Raw genomic sequence first — 20901 nt, forward strand, 5'->3', positions numbered from 1 at the left:
TATGGTCCCCTGAGCACTGCCAGGTGTGACCTAAAAAGAAAAAAAAAAAGGAATAAAGAAACATAAATTGTGTATAAATTTAAGCTGAAAAATTACGTGGCTTTTGTGTGAAATGATACATCAAAATTGACTTTTTCTTAATTACCAGTGGGAGTCTTATATAATATCTTACTGTAACCCAGATAGAGATTTTATTTCATACTTTGGATCAATGGATAAACATTTGGTACCCCCCAAAAAAAAATTTTGTATTCTGGTACTATTTTCTTTTGTTTGTTTGTTTTGAAGCCACACCAGCAGTGCTTAGGACATACTCCTGGCTCTGTACTCAGGATAGCTACTGGTGGGCTTGGGGGACCATAGGGGTGCAGGGATTGAACTTGGGTTGGCCTTGTACATAGCAAATGCCCTACCCACTGTACTATCATTCCAACCTTCTGATGCTATTTTCTAATTTTTTTCTCATTTGTATTTTTTGTTATGCCTATAACATTTATTTTCTAGCTTGTTGTTTTAGCCTCCTATAGCTATGATATAGATACTAAAATTTAACTTAAAAAAAAAAACAGTGCAAAATGCCTTTCTTGGAAGTTTTGTTCTGCTTATCAGCCTAAATAATACATTCCAAATGCATTTGTATATATTCAGTTATTTTGTTGCAACACTATCTTTATGCAGTGACATTAACCTAGAAAAATGCGTAATGTATATAATAAAAATTGAAATTTTTTGTCATATTTATCTATATTGTACCTAGGCATCTTCTAAATATTTCTTAGAAACATATCTTGCCCTGAGCTCCTTCGGTTCTATGATTGTATGTTTGTTTAGATCTGGAATTTGAAAGGTAGGTAATTAATTTGAATACCAAATAGGCAACAACAAGCTAGAGGAGTAAAAACAATTTAATCTTTCATTTAATAGGATGAATTGAGTCTTTAAAAAGGATCTTATCAAAGGAAAACTTTTTTTCAAGTTACAGAAAAACTGTAACTGTTTCAGTTATTCCCTGGACGGATTCCAGAGCAACGTGTATTTAGCATATGACTGCTTTATAAGAATGACAGTGTGATGTGACCATGTGCTTAGTGCACTTGTTTGTTCTTTATTTGGGGGTCCCACACCTGTAGGTGCCAGGGGCTGTTCCTGGCTCTGTGCTCAGGAGAGACCCCTTGACAATGCTGGGAAGGTACCAATGGGGTGGCAGGAATGGAACCGGGGTCGGCCTCGTACAAGACAAGTGCCAGTCCTCTTGTACTAAACAGTTTAGGTGTGTGACCTCACCAACCTTGCCCGATCCCCCCATCCCTTTGATGCTGGTATTGTTCACATCATCTTCTCACAAATAAGGAAATTGAATCTCAGAGGCTAGGTGACTTACCAGGATTCTTTACAGTCAATGAGTGGCTCAGACAGAGCGAGAATAACTTAATAAAAAGTGTAGTTTCTTTGACTCCCATTTTAATCCTGACATATGCTTCCTCAGCTTCCTATAATATAGAAATGTGTGGTTGAAATAGAAATGTCAGACTGCAGCTAGCTCCTCAAGCTGTGTTCTCCCTTGAAATCACTCTCACTTGCTTATCTTTTTCCACTCTGGAAAAGCCCGCAGACTCTCTTGAGCTCATAGAACACATTACCTCCTTCTGTCTCTCCTCACATCTTTCTTCCTTTTTTTTTTTTTTTCCTCTTTTTGGGTCACACTCGGGTTACTCGTGACTGCACTCAGGAGTCACTCCTGGCGGTGCTGAGGGATGCTGAGGTCCTAGCGCTCTGCCCCTCCCCTGACAGCTTTCTGAATAAGTTTCAATAAAAACTGTCTTGCCTGGAAAATAGAAATTTCAAACTGTAACAGGGCATAAAGTTAATTCCCTTTCCCAGTTCTAAAAACAGACATGTAATCATTAAGTTTCTTAATGATGAAGTGTGTGATTCCAGATATTTTCCATACCTAAGCAACACAGAAGAAAGTGTATTATTTTAACACACATTCCCATAATATAGATAACAATTGCTTTTTCCTAATTAAATGTACAGTTTTTCTTTTGGGATAAAATTTACTGGATATAGATATCAAACTGAAGTATGTGTTTAATATACTGCTCAAGATAAGATTCCTTTCATTCTTCCTGACTCTTGATTTACTTTGCTTTTGTAAACTCTGTATCATCAGCAATGTTAACTTGCTTACCTTCCCGTTTTTGGTAGTCATAAGAACGGGTGAGTTGATCCTGTGTTTTGCAGGAGATATTCCCACTAATGCTCAGGGATCAAACATAGGTCTACCACATACAGAGCTTGTGGTCCAGTCCTTTGGACAATATCCCCAGCCTCTAATATTAAAGGGTGAAAAGAATGAATGTTATGAACCTAAATTTCATTCTGTGTTGTATCCACAGGACATTGGTTTTACCATAATACTGAATCATGAGCCTGTGTCAGATCTAGAGTTTGTAATCTGTGTGAACATTATTATCACATAAAGATGCATTCTAGATACTTCAGTTAATATTAATTTTTCTTAGATGTATATGCATACAGGTGCATTTGCTATTGTTGTTGTTTTTCTGTGCCAGGGATCTAACTCAGAACATTATACATAGACTCTACCACTTAACCACATCTCCAACCTGAGAACTGTTTGGTTTGGTTGTTTTTATTTCCTTAATTCCCTCCAGCCCTTCTTTCTGTTGTTACTGTGGCAGTGGTTGGGTGCTTGTGACGAGCAGGGGTCGCACTCAGCTGAAACACCGCTGAGTGGTCGTGCTCACCAGGAGTGCACTTCCTGGACAAAGCACTCCCGTATTTTCAGTTGTGATGCTCACTGTTTTGGGTGGTATTTACACAGAACTAACTGCAATGTGACCAAAGTCACTCTAGCACCAGGAACCCCAGATAGCAGAGTTCCCAGGATTATGCCGGCTCTTCAGGGATGCCAGGAATTTGAACTCCTAACCATAATTTGACAAGGCAAGCATTCAAAGCCACTGCATCCTTCCTCCAACCACATATTACAGGAATATTTGGAGTAGTGTTTTTCTCTGATGATCAGATGGAAAATAAACATGCAGATATAAGCAAAGTTAACATTTGTGTGTATTTAAGTAGTTTCTTTGAATATTTAGGAGGGCTCATAAACATCAGGCCTTTTTAGGTCATCTATGAAATTGTAAGAGTATCTCAGTCATTTACATTTGATATTTTCTGTTCAACTTTAAGGTATATGCACCATCTCCAAATTCAGATGATTTCAACCGTGACTCTCCTAACTACCCATCTCCTAAGCCACCAACCAGCATGTTTGCTAGCACTTTCTTTATGCAAGGTAAATACTGTGAAATGGTCAAGTACTATGGCAGTTATATATTTACAGATATATTTTTACATATATTAGTACTTTTAAATTGTGAAGATAGAGAATGCCTTTATAAGAATTCAGAAATTATTTCTTTTTAAAGTTGTTTTAAAGTTTTCTAGTGCTATGTATTGCCGGCTGCAGCGTGGTTGAATTATCCAGCAAATCTTTAGATAAAGTTGTTTAAAGAGTCCATCTAAGTTGGTTGGATGTGTAAAGAACGTCAGTTAAGAAAAGGAATGCACTTGTCTTTTCTCACTTTAGCATTTAAATATATGAAAGCTATTAATTAACAACTTGTTCCTTCAAGTATTTATCACCCCAAGAATTGTCAATATACACAGTGAATATCATAAAATAGTAAGTTTGTTAAGAAAAGAAAGGTAGTACATTATCTTTCACGTCTAGCAAATATGTTTTATTTTGTTGCCTGTGGTTTTGAACTCTGGAAAGCATATATTCTTGGAATACTTAATTACTAAATTAATAGTTCTTTGACCTTACGTTGGTAGGTGAAAGGTGAAATCATTGTTAACACGTTACATTTAAAAACTGATTATATGTAGACATCATCAATTCTAAGTTTACTATTTGAGAAACTTTCATTGCTCAGAATGTTTGATATAACGTACATTGCTTATTATCGATTAAGAACCTTTATGTGTATTAATGGGTATGCCAATTAATCAGAAATTATGACCAATCTGTTCCCAAATCGGAATTTTTTTAAATCCTCCTTGATACAAATTTAGATTTTCTGAGGATTTTTATAATGAACTACCTACTACAGGAAGATGTTTTTAATTTGACTGTAAAGCTCCATTGCTTCTTTTTAAAATAGTAATTATACAATATAAAGGGAAGAAAATTGGATACAAGACTAAATTAAAAGGGGTTGAAAATTATCTATCTGAAGGGGACCCTTTGAATTTCTATAGTATCAAAATAAAAGAAAAAAATCAGCTAAGGAAAATTTTATATTTCTCTTTTTGTCTTAGATGGGACCCACAATTCTTCTGACCTTTGGAGTTCATCAAATGGGATGAGCCAGCCTGGTTTTGGTGGAATTCTGGGGACCTCCACTTCCCACATGTCTCAGTCCAGTAGTTATGGCAGCCTTCACTCCCATGACCGCTTGGTAGGCTGTAACACTTGACTAGGGTACAGCAGCACTTTGATCTCACTTGTATTCTTCTTGGCTTACAAGTATAAGGTGTGATTCTGCCAAAATTTCTGAAGTACATACAGACTTACTGCTTTTAGCATGCCTTTTTAAAAAAATAAATGATAATAGTAGCACTCTTTAGCTGCTGAACTGTGGTGTCCTTTTCAGTTTGTTAGAGTAGTTGTCTAGTTACGTATGCACATCATTTTTGGGTCACAACCAGCAATGCACAGGAGTCACTCCTTTCCTGGCTCTGCACTCAGGAATCACCCCTGGCAGTGCTCGGGGGACCATATGGGATGCTGGGATTCGAACCTGGGTTGGCCGTGTGCAAGGCAAACGCCCTACCCGCTGTGCTATCACTCCAGCCCCTGCACATCATTTTTAAAAACTTACATAGTGGATCATGTCTCTGTTCCGCTCTGTCTAGAGTTACCCTCCGCACTCAGTGTCGCCAACGGACATGAGCACGGGCCTCCCCCCGATGTCCAGCTTCCACCGCGGTGGCTCCGGCGGCTCTCCGTACGTGGCTGCCTCCCACACTCCTCCAGTCAACGGCTCCGACGGCATCCTGGGTGAGCTTGGGCGCTTGGCAGTGCTTCCCAAAATCTAATCAGTAATACTTTCCAGCACATGTTTTTGTTTTGAGTATGGAGTATAGAAAGGAAGAAACAAAATTTTATGATTTTCATCAATGTAAAACGAGTAAGGAACTCATTACCTCAGCTTATTAAGTGTTTGCTGGGTTATTGTGACAGATTTGAAATAACACTAGAGGGTAACCTTGAAATAATGATGTCATCATCATCATCATCATCCCATTGATCGTCGAATTTCTCAAGCGGTCTCAGTAACGTCTCCATTCGTCCTAGCCCTGAGATTTTAGCAGCTTCTCCTTTCTCGTCCTTCCCAACAATGCCGCTTTGGAGGCTCTTTCAGGGTCAGGGGAATGAGACCCAGCATTGTTACTGGTTTTGGCATATGACTACGCCACGGAGAGTTTGTGAGGCTCTCCCATATGGGCGGGAAACTCTCGGTAGCCTCCTGGTTCTCCCAGAGGGAGAAGTAGGCTATAAGAAATGGCCGTGAGGTTCCGGGAGCTTGCTTTAAGTTTCTGGATGTTGGCCGTTGATGGGATTACAGGGCGCTGGGGGGGCAGTCCCTGGTTGTGACCCCCTGGCTACTGGAAAATGGGAAATTGGGCGGAAGAGGCCCAGTCCCGATTCGAGCAGGCTTAGATGTCTCAGCCCCGGGTCCCACACACCTGGGTTCCTCTGCCAGTACCTTCATGCGTGAGACTTGTCCAGACGTGTGGAGAGGGGCCTTGAGCATGGCTATAGCTAAGGCTCTGGAGGTCTTTGGCCTTGGGAGTTCTGCTCGGCTCGGGGAGGGAAGCTGAGCCCACCCTCTCCGAGGGGCTCCGGGGAAGACAGCCAGGTACTTGGGGATAGTTCTTTAAAAAAAATGCATGCATACCTGCTAAAATTCTTGACTTATTTTCCTTTTTTGAAATATCCAGGAACCAGAGGGAATGCCGCTGGAAGTTCTCAGACAGGTGATGCACTTGGAAAGGCTTTGGCATCTGTGAGTATTAATTTTATGTATTTTGCTGAATGTGTTGTATACTAATTAATGCAGTGATTAGATTTTGTGACAAATATATTTCATAGTTAAGGAGTAACTGTAGCATGATAAACTTTATTACTATTTTAGAGGTATTTTGGGTTTGCACTGATCTGTGTTGCCCTTAAATTACTCCTAAGATTACCTTTCTTCCCCTTTCTTTTTTTTTCTTCTGCTTTTTGGGTCACACCTGACAATGCACAGGGTTTACTCCTGGCTGCACCCAGGAATTACTCCTGGCAGTGCTCGGGGGACCATATGGGATACTGGGAATTGAACCCGGGTCGGCCACGTGCAAGGCAAACACCCTACCCAATGTGCTATCACTCCAGCCCCGTCCTTCCCCTTTCTTATAAGAACTATCCTTCTAAAAGAAAGAGAAAAAAAGAATCGGAGAGAAAAAGAGAGAGAGAAATTAAAAAGAAAGAACTATCCTTCTAACTTCAGTTTAACTGTGTGCGTCATGGGGTCAGGATTGTGGCTTCGTGGGTAGAGCACATGTTTTGTGTTTACAAGACCCTGAGTTTGATTCCCTTCTTTCTCTCTCGCGCTCTCTCTCTCTCTCTCTCTCTCTCTCTCTCTCTCTCTCTCTCTCTCTCTCGCGCTCTCTCTCTCTCTCTCTCTCTCTCTCTCTCTCACTAAATAAATAAATAATGAGATAAGTCAAAGGGAACCAAGGGGAAAAGTCGTTCTTCTGATCAAGAAGAGGAACTACCTTTGTAAGGAATTTTTCTTTTTGGGTCACACCCAGCGATGCTCAGGGGTTACTCCTGGCTTTTCACTCAGGAATTACTCCTGGCAGTGCTTGGGGGACCATATGGGATGCCGGGGATCGAACCCGGGTCGGCCGCGTGCAAGGCAAACGCCCTACCCGCTGTGCTATCACTCCGGCCCCATGTAAGGAATTTTTCTAAGTTCTGTTTTATGAAGGAGGTTATCTTTTTCTTTTCAATTTTTCTTTTGTTTCATTTGTCTGGGAGCCACTCTTGGTGGTACTCAGAGCTTACTCCTGTCTTCAGCCCTCCTGGTGGTGCTCAGAAAACCATGAGATACTAGGGATTGAGTGCAGTCAAGGTGAGAGTGTTGCCAGGCAAGCACCCTACCCATTGTACTGCCCTACACACTACTATGACTCAGGGCCCAAGACAGAAAGTACTTTACATAGTTTAAAAGGAATAAGTAATCAGCTATAATTGATACGTTAAAGAAATGAGAACCCAGGAAAATATTCCCATTCAAGAACTCCTGGTAAACAGATGGGAAGATGTCATGGTTGTGGATGATGGGTAGGGTGGTTTATGTACCCTAAGTGGCGGGGTATGTCTATACCCAGCTCTTCTCCAGAGCAGTTCCCAGCATCGCTTAGGGGACCATGTGAAACAGGGAAACGAATTCTGACCTTCCACCTCTGAAGCATGAGCTTAGCCTATAGAACTCTCTATCTTAGTAATTACATGGTATTTTATTAAGCAACTAATTTAGATCACATTAGGACTTTAATGGTTGTGTTTTAATGTATGATCTTTAAAATGTCAAAATGGAAGTCACTCCCTTTAGAATCTTTTGGGAGAGCATTTACCAGTAATCCACAGTTTAGATGTACAAAGAGGCGCCTCTGCTTTATACTTACTGAAGTTGTTCCTCATACCTCGCCTTTTCTTTGCTCATTCCTCTTGGGTGCTAGACCTCTTAGAATTCCAGAGTTGTCTTAGATTTGGGGCGTCTGTGAGAAGGGTTATGAGGCACACCCAGCGATGATCAGGGTTTCTTCCTGACTCTGCACTCAGGGATCGTGTGGGGTGTGGAATGCCAGGAACCGAGTGCTTTCCTATCTCAGGCTCCGCTTGTGGTAGATTTTCTATCAAGTGCAGCACCCTGTCAGACATTTGCTGCTGTTCATGGGGAGGACAGACCACTTAATGTGTGAGCAGTCGGAAGGAACTGTTGAACATTGAAGGAGATAGATCTCTTTGGATATGGTTTCTGTAAATTAATCTGTCTCTGTACTAAGTACAAATTTATCGAGAATTGAAGCTAAGGTCAAAATCATCTACACCTAGGAAGCCCAGGCAAAATAGAGCTTTTGAATATTGGTTGAATTTAATCTTGCATCATGTGACAAAAATAGTAATGATAGTATAACACAATAATATTTCTATAATTTGAATGTTTACTCAGTATTAGGTGCTATACTAAGCATGACATGCAATAACCCTGAGGAAAACCCTGCAAGGTTGGCATTATTACCCCTGCACTACAGATGAGGAACCAAGGTTTAAGAGGTTAAGTAACTTCAGCTTACAACGATAAAGTAGTTTGCCTTAGGGATCATGAAGCTGGAAAGGCTAAAGCCCATATATATTAGAACCCTGATCTGACCAGCTTCTTTTCTCTGTCCGTCTAGGTCTAGGAGGAGTAGTTTCCAATGACTGTTGTCCTGCGGGGTGTTGGTGAGGATTAAAGGGAATTGCCCCACTCATTAGCATTAGGGACTTAACCATTCTCCCCCATGAAGACTTAACTATTTAGGAAGAAAAGTCATTCCATAATGTTAAATTGGGGTGTCTTCTGGGTATTTAATTGTCTTGACACATTCTTTTGCAGGCTTTACATCTAGAAAGACATAGTGTTTGGAAATTTAGTGGTAGGCAGCTTTTAAAAATATAGCCTGCATTAAGAATACCCTTTCTTGCATATAGTGTGATTTTCACTTCATCCAAGAAAATTCTGTGTAAACACTGTAGGAACCTTTGCAAGCCGGCAGACAAGGTTTGTGATCTTCTCACTATTTTCTTCAAACTCATTTTCAGTAGCCCTTCAAATTGACCTGATTGTTTTCCCATATTATGACCAACATACTAATCAACCCAGTTGGTTAGAAAAGAAAACCCAAAATGTACTGAGTGGAAAGCAAGGGAAGAATGCCTCGTCTGGTCAATGGGTGGGCTCGGGTTGTCTTGGAAACTCAGCTTCATCATCCCATGTTGTTACTAGGCAGGAGCAGCCAGGTCATTCCATAAATCATTTCTGTCATAGCTGATGGTGATGCATTCCATCTGCTCCATCACTTATGCCACAGTCCACACACTTCAGATGCCGGCCTTCAGTCCATCTGCTGTCCCCCTTCCCACTGGACACCTCCCCCAGATACATTTTTTTTCTCCCCAACTTCCAATACAGACTCAACGTTCACTTTAGTTTATCTTAATATGCTGAAAAATAAAAATTTCAAGATGGGAATAAAAAGATTAGAAGAAACGAGGTTTACAAGGATTATATTTTGAGATTCTGACATGCATTTAAGAATTTTTCTTTTGGGACTGAGCGATAGCACAGCGGGTAGGGCATTTGCCTTGCACGTGGCTGACCTGAGTTCGAATCCCAGCATCCTGTATGGTTCCTGAGTGCAGAACCAGGAATGAACCCAGTGCATTGCCAGGTGTGACCCAAAAAGCAAAAAAAAAAAAAAAAATCTTTAGGTTATTTAGAAATGGTAAAGTATTTTGAAGTGTTTGGTTCTTTTTTTTTTTTTAATTATTTATTAGTGAATCACCGTGAGGTACAGTCACAGGCTTACGAACTTTTGTGTTTGCATTTGGTTCTTTATAATGTGACATTTTTAATATGGCATTAGTTTTCAATGAACACCATGCTATTCTCATTAGTTCTGTCTAGCTCTACATTCTCTAGTGTATGTCTTAGAAGGCCTTTCATGTGTGAAACAGCAGAGGGTACAACCTTTGTTCTTCAGTTTAGGTATTAAAAGGCAACAGAATGCTCTGTGATTAAACATGGAAGGCCAGATAATACATTTGCAAAGGTTCCTTTATTTTAGGTTTAAGCCTGGATAATTGTGGTCTTAATCTCTGGATAGCTAGAAGGAGAATTGTACATGAAAGTGTTTACACAAAGTTCCCAAAGCCCTGTGGATTATACATTAGTTTAGATAATAAACTAGGGTAGATAGAAGGAAAGGAAAATCTGGGTATTGGTGCCATTTCTAATGTGTTTCCCTGAACATTTGCCAGACAATAACCCTTTAAGATTGTGCCCATGGAGGGTTATATGGAGGAAGAAACATCTGGTTTATTTCAGTGCCTAATACCATATCAAAACACTGGGTCTTTAATTTAGAGGAGATCAAACAAGAGGACTGTTTAACTTTGTTGATTATATCAGACTTTTTTTGTGATAATTTATGTTTTGATTTCTACCTCAGCAAGGATGGGGGAGAAGAGAGAAAAGAGAGTGTGTGTGTTCATTTGTGTTCAGTCTGGATAGTAAAATGCTCAGTAGTCTCTAACAAAAGAAAAGAAAATTTAGGGAAGTTGACATTCAAAATTAATTCATGAAATAAGTTCCTTTGTTCCTTAGACTCAATAACATTAGCATAAGAAAGATGAACTAAAATGTGCCTGGGCTGTAGTGTGTGAAAAATCAGGCTCAAAGTTCCAAGGTTGAGTTGGGGAGCTCTCCATTGTCCCTTTTCTGTCTGAGGCCTTTTCATTAGTCTTGGCTTTATTGGCACCCTGCTGATCGGAATGGCCCTGACTGATAGGAGGAGGAGCCTTATTTGTTGCAATAAAATGAGGCATATTAACAGTGAAGCCTGGCAGAAGGTAATGGGAGTTATTCAGCAGTGGTCATGTAAGCACTGAGGACTCCATGCAGAGTTAAATTCTTACTCTGTGTTTATACTCAAGACCCTTAAATCACCCCATCTCGTCCTCTTCTTTTTTTTTTTTTTTTGGTTTGCTTTTTGGGTCACACCCAGCAATGCTCAGGGGTTACTCCTGGCTTTGCACTCAGGAATTACTCCTGGCAGTGCTTGGGGGACCATATGGGATGCTGGGATTCGAACCGGGTCGGCCGCATGCAAGGCAAACGCCCTACCCGATGTGCTATCGCTCCGGCCCCTCGTCCTCTTCTTAAAGTAACTTTTTTCTCTTTTCTTTTTCATTCAAATACCAATGTAGTAATTCTTTAAGATCAGAAAGTGCAAAATATAATATTCGGAGTCAGAAGATTCTTTGTCAAATAAAGCCCAATGTTTAGAATTTTTAATGTGACAATTATTTCTATGGTATAAGTATAATTTCTGTGTGATTTGATAAAAGAATGAAAATGTCAAGATAAGGGTTTGTTAAGTGATATGTGACCTCATGATTGCTTTCTGCCTTTCTTCACTGTGCGTTCCTCCTCCTCTTCTCTCATACAAACTATTTTTTATTTGTTTGGGGGTCACACCCAGCGATGCCAGGATTGAATCCAGGTCTGTCACTTGTAAGACAGATGCCCTATCGCCCTATCTTCTGTACTGTCACTCCAACCCCACATTCAAATTATTTTTACAGAATAAGAAAAAAGAAAAAAGGACTATTGTCAGTAGAGGAATAGTATTCTTAATAACTGTTTATCATCACTGCAATTTAGGGTAAAGTAGAACCAGGAAATGTAGTGGATGAGTGGAGAAATGGCTTATTGTATAAAGAAGGTGTTTTTTTAAAAAGGCCAGAAAGTATCTTTTTTTTTTTTTGGGTCACACCCAGCGATGCACAGGGGTCACTCCTGGCTCATGCACTCAGGAATTACTCCTGGCGGTGCTCGGGGGACCATATGGGATGCTGGGATTCGAACCCGGGTCAGCCGCGTGCAAGGCAAACGCCCTACCCGCTGTGCTATCACTCCAGTCCCTGAAAGTATCTTTTTTAATTGATACATTTTTATACTGCTTCTCTTTTAAACATGAAGGAGTTTTGTCTTACTTTCTTGAGTTTTTGGTTTGTTTTGGAGTGGGACCACACCAAGTCGTACACAGGACTCATTTTGATGGGCCAGGTCACCCGTGGCAATCTGCTGGGGCCATCTTCAGTTCAGATATTGAACTGGGGTTGCTGTTTGCCTTGCAAGACATTAGCACCAGTATTCTCTCTCTTTCTCCCTCTCTGGCCCATCACAGTGAGTTTCGTAAGCATCAGAACATTTTTGCTACATCATTCCAAGGTGGTAAGTAATACACAACTGTAAAATAACAACCTCATCCTTCTCTGAGGTTCTTGATATGGTTAGCAGTTGTTTACCTCTAACGGCAGAGGTAGCAGGGAAATAGGGGTGATTTCCATTTAGAACCTCAAAAGTCCATATGTGCTTAATGAGGTGATATGGACAAATCAAACAAACCACATCAAACCAAAATGTGTCAGTGTAAATAATTAGAAATAGAGAAATCCTACCGTCAAATCCTATTCCACAAAGCTCACCTGTGAAATAATTCATCTTTATTGCAAGACCTTTTTTTCCCCTCTTTGGTATTTGTGTTACTGAATCTCACCACTTAAATGCTTGACTAGTTACTGACATTTGCTGAGTCCTGCTTTTTCATCAAAATTATTGTAGAATAAATGTAATTTAATCACTCTAGTTTTTGGTTTAATTGTTCTTAGAAATGTGGGGAATTGAACCCAGGGCCTCGTATTATGTAAGGTATGCACTCTACCACTAAGCCACATCCTCAATTAAATATATGTGTTAATATATTTACATATATGTGTATGTGTGTATACACACATACAGGTACTTGTACAAGACAGTGATGAATCAAAGTTGAATGTGAGGTATTAGGTCTCATCCTTCAAACAGCTTACCTTTAAGGAGAAAAAAAAGACAAGTACACAGAAAATAATAGTCTGAAGCCTAGTGTGAAGTAAAAGACCAGAGGGAATTACAGGTCATTCAAGAGTATGAGGAAGGTAAAAGTAACATGTAAATGGAGAGGTGATTTGAGTTGGATTTGTGTGACCCGCTGAAGAAGGTAAGAGACAGGCACTTTGACTAGCTGGGCTATATTTAAAAAATGCAAAAACATGTTTTGTCTTGATAGGGAAAAAACAGCAAATATAAGTTATAAAATAAAAAGGTATTTTTATGATCTAATTACAAAAGTGGTATGTGACCTCAAGATATCAAATGGTCCGGATGAGCCTCATACATGAAGGAACGGGCAGAGGAACCCAGGTGTGAGGGACCCGGGGCTGAGATCTTCAAGCCTGCTCGGATCGGGACTAGGCCTCTTCCGCCCAGATCCCGCATTTTCTAGTAGCTAGGTGGTACACCCAGAAACTGCCCCCAGCGCCATGTAATCCCATCAATGGCCAACATCCAGAGACTATAAAACCAAGCTCACACGAAGCGGCCACACGACATCCGATAGCCTGGTTCTCCCTCTCAGAGAACCTGACAAGCTACTAAGAGTTTCCTGCCCGCGTGGGAGAGCCTGGCAAGCTCCTTGTGGCGTATTCATACGCCAAAACCAGTAACAATGATGGGTCTCAATCCCCTGACCCTGAAAGAGCCTCCAATGCTGCACCATTGTGAAGGACAAGTAAAGAGAGGCTGCTGAAATCTCAGGGCTATGACAAATGGAGACATTACTGAGACCGCTCGAGAAGTTCGACAATCAAGGGGATGATGATGATTGTTTTATTTAGCAGGCAACAGATGGCTCTACATGGGATTTCACAGTTGACCACTAGTTAAGAACGCTAAAACTCAGGCAGTTTTGTATAGGACAAAAGGAAAAGGATATAATCAGAAATATAATAACTTAGGGCTGGAGGAGGCTGGAGAGATACAGTACAGCAGGTAGGGCACTTGCCTTGCATATAGCCAACCCCACTTCAATCCCTGGCACCCTCAAGCTCCACCAGAAGTGATCTCTGAGCACAGAGCCAGGGGTAAGCCCTGAGCACAATCAGACATGGCCCAAAAGCAAAGCAAACAACAAAAAATTAGGGCCAGAGAAATACTATAGAAGGTAGGTTGCTTGCCTTGTACACAACTGTCCTAGCTTCAATACTATGACACCCCAAAGGGTCTCTTGTGCCTCACCAAGTGTGATTGCTGAACACAGAGCCAGGAATGGCCTCCCCCCAAAAGAAGAAAATATAAAAATTTAAATAGTCTGGCCTCAAGTTAAAGATTTAAAGTAGCAATATCATGGCAGTGAGAATGATGTGCACCTGTCCCAGCAACGTGTTGAGTTCCTATGTGGCCATGAGATTGGCAGCACTGAAGGAAAGGGAACAAGATGGGAAGCGTAGGAAGCAGGGCATAGGGTGTGCCACAAAGATGGCGTTAGACTCAAGATGGAATAACATGTAGCTGAAGTCCAATAACCTGTATGAGGACCGAGGTGTGTAGTTAGGACTATTCACAGGGATACATAGGATGCTTGACAAAGAGAATAGGATTGCCAAGAGATAAAATTCAGGTAACTAGAAAACTAAGATTAGAGTTCTAGAGAAACCTACTTTATGGAATTGGAAGAGTAAGGGAGAAATGAGACCTTGCATGAATATGCATACAAGGGAAGGCCTTAGATGGGAACTTATAATAACCTTTTTTCAATGAGGATTTGTTTTTTTGTTTGTTTTAAGTGGAATATTTTGGTGGTATTGTGTTGTTATTGTTTTGGGGGGGTTACATGGGAGGCAAGAGTCCTTCCTGCTGTCATCTCTCCAGCCTCGCAGCATGGATGTACTTACCAGCATTGTAGAATCTGAAGTTTTGCATTGCTTAAACAAAGTCTTTATATTCCTGGAGCATACATTTTACTGGGGGGAAGGGGAAAGTTAGAAGAGATTATAAACAAATATACAAATTTAGACAGTTAAGGATTAATGACCAGTAACAAGCAGGATCTCATTCCCCTGACCTGAAAGAGCCTCCGGTGCAACATCATTGGGAAGGCCGAGTGGAGAGAGGCTTCTAAAATCTCAGGGATAGGATGGATGGAGAGGTTACTGAGCCCGCTCAAGAAATCGACGATCAACGGGATTTCATGATTCGTGATTAATGAAAAGGATTAATGAAAACACTATGAACAAAAGTAGTAGTGTGTACTATTTTTCCAATTTTCTAATTCTTTGTCTCTGAGGACTAGTAGCATACATCTACAGGAATATATATATACATATCCTAGGAGTATGCTGTTAATCCCTAGAAACAAGGAAATAGAGTCAATGGGTTGTTTAATTAAGAACATCAGAAAAATTTAATGTAGAGGTTGGAGAGATTGTACAGGATAAGGTACTTGCCTTGCATTCAGGCTCAGTCTCCAGCATCAAATAGGATTCTCCAAATACCACCAGAAGTGACCCCTGAGCACAGAACCTGGAGTAATCCCTGAACATTGCTTGATGTGACCTAGATACCCATCCCCATCCCAGCAAAAATAACAAAATAAAATTTTATGGAACTGAAATTTCAATCACTCAGCTTACTACCATCATCCATTGGCAACCTTCCTTTCCTTGCTAATATTGTAGTCAAAACACATTTATTGAAGTTAGAATTAGTTGTTCATAAAAGGGATAATTATTTGAATTTTAAACATAAGATACAGTGATTGATAAAAGTAATAAGATATGTTGAGACCTACTTTTGTTGGTTCGGTTACTGTAGTTAATTCATATGATGGAAATAAATCAGTGTATAATACAATATAATACACTGTGTAATATGAAGACCACTGGGAACTAAAATGCGACCTTTAGGTATTTTTCACTTGTTCCCTGATTATCTCAAAAGTTGCTGTCTTTGGGGCTGAGATAGTACCAAGAGCTTGCCTTCTGTGTACGTGCCCCAGTTTAGTTGCTAGCCCTGCTATACACACTCTTCTCCATAAAAGTTAACTTTGAGGGCCACATAGTATTGAGTCTTGCCCAGCTATGCTCAGGGCTTGCTCGTGTTTCTCTGCTCCGGAAGGTCCTTTGGGAACCTTTTGCAGTACCAGGGAGAAAACCAGATCAGCTGCAGGCAAGTTACATGCCTTAACCCCTGTCCTATACCTCTGGCCCCAGAGCTGCCTTTGCAAGGTGGGGTCCCGGGCCAAACAGACAGGCAAGTTCTACCTCTGAACTACAGCTCCAGACCAGAGAGCTTGTCTCTCAAGGTAAAATTTAAATTAATATAACACTCATACATCTTTTGGCACTTAATTTGGTGAAAAATCTATGCTGTCAGGGCTCAGAATACGGCTCAGAGAGTAGGGTTCAGTCCCATCGCATCCATACCCACAGTGCCTGGGGACTTAACTCAGATGGCCCCCAGCACCACTAGGCACCCAGCCTTCATCACTCGGTGTAACTGGGTGAGGCCCTTGTTTTTTTTGTTTTGTTTTGTTTTGTTTTTTTTTAATGGACTCTTGTCTTTATTTTTTTGCTTTTCGGGTCACACCCAGCGATGCACAGGGGTCACTCCTGGCTCTGCACTCAGGAATTACCCCTGGTGGTGCTCAGGGGACCATGTGGGATGCTGGGAATTGAACTTGGGTCGTCCGAATACAAGGCAAACGCCCTACCCGCTTTGCTATTGCTTCAGCCCCCCTTGCTTTTTTTTTTTTAAATGTACACTGTGAAACTGAGTGATTTTTCATAAGAATCAAGGAATAACTTTTAGTAACCATTTTTTTCTGGTTTTAAACATTCCAGTCACTGTATCACTGTCATCCCGTTGCTCATCGATTTACTTGAGCAGGCACCAGAAATGTCTCTGTTGTGAGACTTGTTGTTACTGTTTTTGGCATATTGAATATGCCACGGGTAGCTTGCCAGGCTTTGCCATGTGGGTGGGATACTCTCGTTAGCTTGCCAGGCTCTCCGAGAGGGGCAGAGAAATTGAACCTAGAAACATTCCAAGAGGTAATTTGATTATTTCTTGAGAATGTTATTCTTCAAGGAATCGCTTTCTTTAGATTTTTTTTTTCTTTTTGGGTCAAACCCGGTGTTGCACAGGGGTTACTCCTGGCTCATGCACTCAGGAATTACTCCTGGTGGTGCTCGGGGGACCATATGCAGGTCAGCCGCATGCAAGGCAAACGCCCTATCCGCCGAGCTATCGCTCCAGCCCCTAGATTGTATATTTTAGAAAAGAGTTTTATCAGAGGCCAGAATGACAATACCGATGGTAGGGCACTTACTTTGCGCACCACCAGCCCAGTTTTGATCCCCAGATTCCCAGATTGTCTCCCGAGACTTCCAAGAGCAGGCTTTGAGCATCACCAAGTGTGGCACAAAAAACAAAAACAAAAGATTTTTTTTTTTATCAGACTTGTTAACTTTTGTGGGACCTTAACCAAAAAAGTAGTTGGGGCCAAACTCGGGTTCTTAAGTATACAACGCATGTGTGCTACATCCATAACCCACAATTAAGTCGATCTTTCAACATTTCTTATCTTTTTTTCTGACAATCCGAAACAATTTATTTTTACTGTGAGTAGGATAGGTATGATATATTTTTTCTCAGGACATATAATACTTTTGTTTGTTTCTGGGCCACATCTGGCTGTGCTTAGGACTTACTTCTGGGACTTTGCTCCTTGTGGTACTGGGACACCGTAAGGGGTGCAGTTGGCCTTGTGAGGGCATGGCCCCCTACCTGCTGTACTGTTCTTCTGGCCCCGGTATATGTGACACTTGTAATCCCTGTTTCAAAATTTAGGCTTCTCTTCCCATTATTTAATAGAATAGTACTAAAATTGGTGAAAAGAATTTCCAGGCTAGGGGACAGAGCAATAGTACAAGGAGTAGGGTGTTTGCCTTGCATGTGGCAAACCCAGGTTCAGTCTCCAGCATTCAGTCTGTTCCCCCAAGTACTGCCAGGAAGAATTCCTGAGTACAGAGCCAGGACTAAACCCTGAGAAGCACCAGGTATGGCCCCAAAATGAAAAAATAAAAAGAGTTTTCAGCCTGTGTCTTACTTAGGAATAGCAGCTTAAATTATAAAAAATAATTCTGTGCATACAACATATTTTGTTGTAGCCGCATATTGACACTTTCACCTCTTCTGTTTCCTTCTCAGATTTATTCTCCTGACCATACCAGCAGTAGTTTTCCATCAAATCCATCAACACCAGTTGGGTCACCTTCTCCTCTCACAGGTAAACTTTTGTTTTTCACAACTTCTAAAAACATGTACATGGCTACTTGGAAACCATTCCAGAAATGATTGAAGTTTGTTTGTCTTCAGAAATTTGTAAATTGAGCTTTTCTGTTGTTTATTTGGGTAATATTGAAATAATTGGCTGGTTTCAAAATATTTATTTATATAATCTTTTGGGGCTGGAGTGATAGCACAGCAGTTGGGCGTTCGTATTTCACGAAGCCGACCCGAGTTCGATTCCTCCGCCCCTCTTGGAGAGCCCGGTAAGCTACTGAGAGTATTGAGCCTGCTCGGCAGAGCCTGGCAAGCTACCCGTGCATATTGGATATGCCAAAAACAGTAACAATAAGTCTCTCAATGAGAGACGTTACTGGTGCCCGCTGAAGCAAATTGATTGATAATCTTTTGATTCTAAAATAATTTGATACTTTTTAAGAATAGTTTTAAAATGGCATAAACAAGACTAGAAAACTTGATAGCTAGTCAACTTCACTTTCACTTTAGGTGCATTAAGTTATTAATCATAAGTTTTTGGGGTAATTTTATGCTAAGGGAAAGAATTCTGTGAATGAATTTTGTTAGTGGAGTGGAAAAAAAGTGATTGGACTAGCTTTTACTTCTTCCTGTTTTATTTTTTTCCATGTTAGCATTTACAAGTTCTTACTGCTCTACTACAGTATAACTTTGTGGAAATATTATTGTTAGTTTTATAAAAAGGAATAAGAGGAAAATTCCTTTTTTTTTTCTTTTTGGGTCACACCCAGCGATGTACAGGGGTTACTCCTGGCTCTGCACTCAGGAATAACTCCTGGAGGTGCTCAAGGGACCATGTGGGATGCTGGGAATCGAACCCAGGTCGGCTGTGTGCAAGGCAAATGCCACAGCTGTCGCTCCAGCCCCAGAGGAAAATTCTTTATATCTGTTACAATGATCTTAAAACTTTAACCATATTTGGGGCTGGAGCAATAGTATAGTGGGTAGGGTGTTGGCCTTGAACGTGGCAGACCCGGGTTCGATTCCCAGCATCCCATAAGGTCCCCCAAGCACCTCCAGGAGTAATTCCTGAGTGCAGAGCCAGGAGTAATCTCTGAGCATAGCAGGGTGTGACCCAAAAAGCCAAAAAAAAAGAAAAAAAAAAACTTGAACCATATTTTCATGAAGATTATTTGGAGAAAATACCACGTTAAAGAAGGAACATATTAGTTTTGAGGAAAAGTCATTGGACCACCGAATAAGATTTTTATTTATGAATTTGGAAGTAGGGGTTGTCTCCTTCCCAAAATGCTTAGGGCTTACTTCTGACTCTGTGCTCAGGGCTTCCTCCTGGTAAGGTCAGGGGATCCTCTCCAGTGCTGGGATTGACTTGGCCTCATACAGGCAATCCTATCTCTCTGACTCTATCACTGAATAAAACTTGCCTGATAATCCTCTGACAGGCCAGAAATGATTCTGTGTTCTTGGCTGGAACTATTAGGTTTGTTGTTTCAGTTTTTTGCATTGTTGAGGGTTTCTGAACATGTTCTGCTCTGTCAGGGCCCTCACTGTCCCCTGAGTTCTGTGGGTCAGCCCTGTACTCCTGCTGAAGAAGCATGCCAGTGGGAGTGGTGAGGAATTGCTGGCACAGCAGGGAGGGCGTTTGCCTTGCACACGGCTAACCAGGGTTCAATTCCCAGCCATCCCATATGGTCCCCTGAGCACCACCAAGGGTGATTAAACTATATAAATAGTTGAAAGCTTTCACCTACCTAATAGGAGAAAGTATAAACCTTACCAGCTGTCAAGTGATGGAGAAGAAAGGGTGGAAATAACCTAATTGGAAAAGCGCTGAGGTTTTCATTCCTTGCACTTCTGTTCTCTCACATTTTATAATAATGATAAAGATCATGTAAAAGAGTTACCAGTATGACTCCAAATGTAATCTATGTATTTTGCTTATGCACTAATGTTACAGATGAAGATGCAGATCTGTCTTGTATCAGAGGTATACTAGCATTATGGTCTATGTTCATGATTTACATTAATTTATTAATTTATTATTTTATTATTTTTCTTTCATTGACTTGACAATAGTTCTGCCGGGGGCAGGGGGGAATACATCCCATAATAAAAAAAAAACTTGAGTTTTATGAATTGAGTCATTCTGCATATTTTGCATGATTGAATAAATGGCTTTGTAAGGCACAAATGATATTTAATAAACAAAATACAGTAATGTTTAATTACTATTCATAATAGCCCTTTGAAAATAACAATGACTAGTGGTGAGATAATGGTGGTCAAATAAATTGTGTGTCAGATTATTATTGTTATTAATGTCATCTTAGTAGTGATATCTTTAAAACTATGTCAAACATGGGGGACAATTTATGTGTGTTTCAGGAACATTTTCTCAAGGTATGTCTACATGTGGACAGTAGTCAGAAGAATTATACGTACATGAAAGTAGTTGCTTTGTGTTACCTGCCCTGTTGTTTTCCTATTGAAAGGGTTTATTTTTATAGGGGGCACTGCTGAGGGAGGTCCAGGACCACGGTGCTAAAGCCCCCCCTCCCCCCCCCCCCCCCGCTTAGGGGGACCAGGAAGTACAGAGGCCAAGCTCAAGGCCCCGTTCTCTGCTCCCTCCTTGAGCCATCTCCCCAACCCTGTAAAAGATGTTTTCCTTTGGGCAGTACTGGGGAATGAATCCAGAGTCTGATGTATGCAAGTGAAGTATAAGTTTCACCACTGAGCCACACTCCTGGACCTAAAAAGATTCTTCCCATCAGGCTATAGAGATAGGACATGGGTTAAGGTGCTTGCTTTGCCCCTGGCTTGACCT

General features: G+C 40.9%; 1 protein-coding gene across 9 annotated transcripts in view; it reads left to right on the top strand.

The window, feature by feature from the left end:
• Positions 1 to 20901, top strand: part of TCF12 (transcription factor 12) — a 370531-nt gene that overhangs the window by 321753 nt on the left and 27877 nt on the right. For all 9 annotated transcript variants that reach the window (XM_055118052.1, XM_055118054.1, XM_055118050.1 and 6 more), the window contains 5 exons: positions 3220 to 3325; positions 4354 to 4493; positions 4951 to 5095; positions 6040 to 6104; positions 18003 to 18081. In XM_055118052.1, coding sequence (XP_054974027.1) covers positions 3220 to 3325; positions 4354 to 4493; positions 4951 to 5095; positions 6040 to 6104; positions 18003 to 18081 — 535 coding nt within the window. The remainder of the gene's footprint in view (positions 1 to 3219; positions 3326 to 4353; positions 4494 to 4950; positions 5096 to 6039; positions 6105 to 18002; positions 18082 to 20901) is intronic.

This window comes from Sorex araneus, chromosome 10 (genome assembly GCF_027595985.1).
Source record: "Sorex araneus isolate mSorAra2 chromosome 10, mSorAra2.pri, whole genome shotgun sequence".
In the NCBI taxonomy this organism is placed as follows: domain Eukaryota; kingdom Metazoa; phylum Chordata; class Mammalia; order Eulipotyphla; family Soricidae; genus Sorex; species Sorex araneus.